At 46.7% G+C, this 4,446-nt stretch overlaps 1 protein-coding gene across 1 annotated transcript in view; it reads left to right on the top strand.

The window, feature by feature from the left end:
• The first annotated feature begins 3,299 nt into the window (after window positions 1-3,299).
• The window catches only part of LOC138159445 (cocaine esterase-like), a 39,326-nt gene continuing 38,179 nt past the window's right edge, over window positions 3,300-4,446 (top strand). The window contains exon 1 of the mRNA XM_069085809.1: window positions 3,300-3,998. Within this exon, the coding sequence (XP_068941910.1) occupies window positions 3,929-3,998 (70 nt within the window). The 5' untranslated portion in view covers window positions 3,300-3,928. The remainder of the gene's footprint in view (window positions 3,999-4,446) is intronic.

The following is a 4,446-nucleotide window of genomic DNA, read 5'->3' as shown; positions in this document are numbered from 1 at the left end:
TAAGACTGACCCCATTTGAAATTATATTTGGAAGATCACCACCCATTCTTCCTCTAATCTGGGAAGACCTAAATGCTGAAATCACTAACTCTTCCCTTACCAAGTTCCTACAGGGTCTGTAGGTGACTGTAGCAGCAAGCACCCGAACACGCGAAGCGCGTCCTCAGGGTTTGCAGCTACCACAGGTTCTTGGATCTGCTTTGTTAAAGGAAAGCAACTCAAAATGGATTAACAAGCTTACTTTAATCAGTCAGACATATATCGTTTACCTTGTTCAGGAGAAAAGGTCAGCACCCTGAACCTCAAAGTATACAGGCATAATTATCAAGACAGAAACATCAAGTAGACAGATTTCCAAACTGTCCAACCATTACATCCATTACATCCATACCCAGTCAACATCTGGGTTTCCACATTCTGGGTTTTTCAAAGCCGGGGGACTCTCAACAACGGCTTCCCAGAACTCAGATCAAATCACAGAACACTTCTCAAAGTGAGTCCCAAAACAAAGCCACACATCAGGGCTTATATAGCCTTCTCCTGGATCAGAGAATGTAACAACCTTATTGACTCACTGGCCAATCAAGAAGTATTCTACTGAAAAACAAGCCTCCCCCACCCCAGGCTTCAGGTGCACATTAGCCTAGGGGCAGGGAAGATCTTTAAAATTTACATTCTTATTACAGTGACTCAGAAAAAAACTCCTCCCCTCAGTCCTCAACACCCTCCTGGTCCCAAGCTCAGCCTCAGTGCACCTGTTTCAACCTGGAGATTCTGTGCTGATAAAGAAATTCACCACTATGGGTCTAGAGCCAAGGTGGAAGGGGCCACCCTTCCTCCTACATGCACTGCTGTCAAAGTGGGCTCTATCCCCAACTGGCTCCATTATACCAGAGTGAAGCCTGCTGTCACCTCAGAATGGAAAGCAGAAGTCCACAAGGACCCCCTAAAGCTAAGACTTATCTAATCCTCTTCCTGATCCTCCTTTTACCTCTTTGCTTGGTCTGCCACAATCCCCATGCCCCCAGACCAAGCTATACCTGGGTGGTAACCACAGGAAATGGATAATCCTGGACTTTCCAGAACCCAGAACACATCCGGTTCCCCCTCAACTCCCTTTTCCCTGCAACTGGACTATTTGGGGGCCCACCAGTAGATGCAGGCTACCTGCTCTTTTCAGATACAGGATGCCCGGGCGCCTGTGTGTGTGTCACAGCTTACCATATCCCCTCTTCTAGCCCCAGTGCCTCCCTGTGCTACAGGCAAGCAATAGTGGGGGATTGGACCCATTGTTCCGAATCCATACAATCAGGTCTGACCCCTGGCAACCCATGCTCAATCTCACCATTCAAAACCCCTCTGACCCCACCTGGTGAGTCCTCGTCTCTTGGGTCCTGGGAATCATAGTCCCTGAGGAGGAGGAGGAGGAAGGGCATGTGGGAAAGATGGTAGTACTGATTGTAACCAAGAAGCCTCCTGTGCCCCTACCCAGTCATCACCCCATTGGTCCCATAGGGAACTTGGCTATCCCTATCCCAATAGGGAACCCCAATGTCCAAATCACAACAGCAGCTGTCACCACATGGGCCCCGGTCAGGTCATATGCCCCCCCACCCCCATCTTCAAAGATTCAGGAATCTCACAATTATCAGGTTCCCTTACTTACCTTCCTGTCAGCTGTTCATAAAACGCTTAACAGCTCTAACCACAAGTTGGGAAAAGATTGCTAGATCTGTGTTGAACCCCAGCCTCCTTACTATGTAGGGGTGGCACTAAATGCCTCAGTCACCCCTACTTCTAGCACAGAGAATTGTAAGTGGGACCACCCAAGGCTCACCCTTGGGGATGTACAGGGAACAGGTATCTGCCTCATATCATCCAGCACTCCTTTGTCTAGCTCTCGGTATAGCTCAATTTGTGGACAAACCCATGAGATTCGGGCATCTAGCTCAGACTACTTTCCTGCCCCTCTAGGAGCCTGGTGGGCATGCCATGATGGCCTTACCCAGTGTGTCTTTGCTATAATGTTTCTCAGAAAACAACACACTGAGGGCCCCCTGTGTGTCCTAGGGGCCATAATTCCCTGGGTCACCCTTCTTCCAGGTGAACAAAGTTGGCATTACTTTTCCCCAGAAGGGCAACTGAGCCAGCACCGAAGGCAGACAGTACCACTCCTCATTCCCATCTCAGTGGGCTTGGGTCTTGTGGGTTCTGCAATGACTGGGATGGCAGCCTTGATTAAGGGGGAGGCCAACTATCAGGCCTTAAGTACACAGGTAAGTATCGACCTCTCCCACATAGAGCAGTCCATCTCAGCCCAGGAAAGACAGGTGGACTCTCTGGCAGAGGTGGTTCTCCAGAACTGCAGAAGCCTGGACCTTCTTTTTCTTAAACAGGGTGGCCTGTGTGCAGCTCTTGGTGAGGCTTGTTGCTTCTAAGAAAACAGTTCTGGAGGGGTGCCAGAGAGTCTGAAGTTGGTACACCAGAATATTGCTAATAGACAAAGGGAGTTGGAAAAGTCTGAGAATTGGTATCAGTCCTTATTCAGGACATCCCCCTGGCTCACTACGTTGGTATCAGCCTTGGTTAGTCCTCTCCTCCTCCTGACCATAGCCCTGATTGTAGGACCCTGTCTCATTAATTGCTTTCTACAATTTGTCAAGTCCTGTGTCAACTCCGCTGCAATGTTAATTGTCAGGGATCCCCGCTACCATCCTTTAGGAATGGAATTGGATAACCTGGATGATGTGGCCCCAGCCATGTCAAAGGTTTGACATACCTACAAAGAAAAGTAGGGAATGTTGAGCACAACTCCACCTTCCTTTCCCCTAATTGATCTGTGAGCAGACATTTTAACACAACTTCACCTTCCCTTCCCCTAATTGATCTGTAAGCAGGCATTTCAGCACAATTCCACCCTTCCCTCTCCTAATTGATCCGTGGGTGGGAGTTTCAGCCTAGGGCAAAATCCCTGCTCCTTTCTTCCCTGCCCCCCTCACCCCCTACCAGGTGTTCCCCATCTCCACCCATTCTGGGTTCCCTGTCCCTCAGCCTAAGGAAAAACTTCATGGGCAAGGGAAAATTCAAATATACATTGAGCAATTACTGACTGTAGTTTCAGCTTATGTAACCTGAATATTGTAATCTCTTTAAAAACCAGCATATTATTCATGCCAATTCACTGTCTGATTTGGGTGTGTGTCCCTGGCAGTCCCGTGGTAATAAAATCCACTTCCAATTTTAATCTTGGGGATCTTCTATCTTGCTCCTTTATGACCTACAACTTCACCCTGTTGGCTTCAGTGTCCTCTTTGGTAAAATGAACTGGAGAAGGAAATGGCAAACCACTCCAGTATCTTTGCTAAGGAAAACCCAAATGGAATCAGGAAGAAAAACCAAGGAGCTGAAGAGCCTTGAGGGGGGAAAGGTCATAGAAGTCTCCAGAATCTGAGGGTAGTTAACTTGTATAATTAGAATTTTGACCCTTGACACTTCAATTGAAGTGGGGTAATCTCAGCTTGGCTCTTCTGATTCCATTGTCATATTTGAACCTCTGAAATCAGAAAATCCTGAAATTCAGGGCTTGATTTATCATTTTGTTGATTAACACTGTTACTGATACAGATTAAATTTAAGAGTGTGTCATGGATAGATACATTTGTTTGTTTTTGTTTTCCAGAGAGCTTGTTATACATTCACCAGCATATCCACACATTCATGGATGGACTTTCAGATCTGCATTTAGCCTTTAGAGATCCAATCTAAATTTTTTTTTTCAAATACACTTAAGAAAATTTCTGAGGTGAAAGTCCTCTAAGAAGCTCTTAGCCCCAGTTCTCCTGGAGTGCCCTTTGATCCAGTTCTTTTTGTTTAAAGGCCAGGCTTGGGATCTGATTAAGCATAACTAAAAGGCTATGCAGAGGGAAAGATGTGGAAGACTTCCCTGATGTCCAAGGTCCTGACTTTGGGGGTCCTGGGCCTCCTGGTTCTAGCCCCAGGTAAGCAGCTCTGCCAGGCTGACTGAGAGCAGGGGATGATTTCTGGGTGGACATGGGAGGAGTCCTTTGATTTTCCCATTGGAGATATGGGGCTTGTGTATTTTCTTCTTTTGTTACCCTCACTGACTGAATGGGTGGGTGGGCTGGGGGTGAAGGATTATTGTTAGTTTTATTTTAGGAGGCCAAACTAGGTTTGCCACTGAGAAATTGATGCCTTCTCCATGTGTGTTATGTCCAAAAACTCTTCTATCAGCTGCTGGTAGGATGTAGGGAGAGAAAGAAAGTTGAGTCATTTTCAAGGAGGTAGATAAGAATGTGGATTGAGGGAAGAAACTTTTTACAGACTGGAAGTAGGACCTCTGTGTTCGCATGAGAAAATGTGACACACCTTTTTTTCTTTATTTCCCTTCTTTCCCTCGCTTTCGCTTTCCCTTTTCCTTCTTTCCCT

This window comes from Petaurus breviceps, unplaced genomic scaffold (genome assembly GCF_028583685.1).
Source record: "Petaurus breviceps papuanus isolate PSGF00001 unplaced genomic scaffold, PetGlider_PUasm1.0 176, whole genome shotgun sequence".
NCBI classification, from domain to species: Eukaryota; Metazoa; Chordata; class Mammalia; order Diprotodontia; family Petauridae; genus Petaurus; species Petaurus breviceps.
The sequence above is the reverse complement of the archived record's forward strand: the minus strand, read 5'-3'. Positions and strand labels throughout refer to the sequence as shown.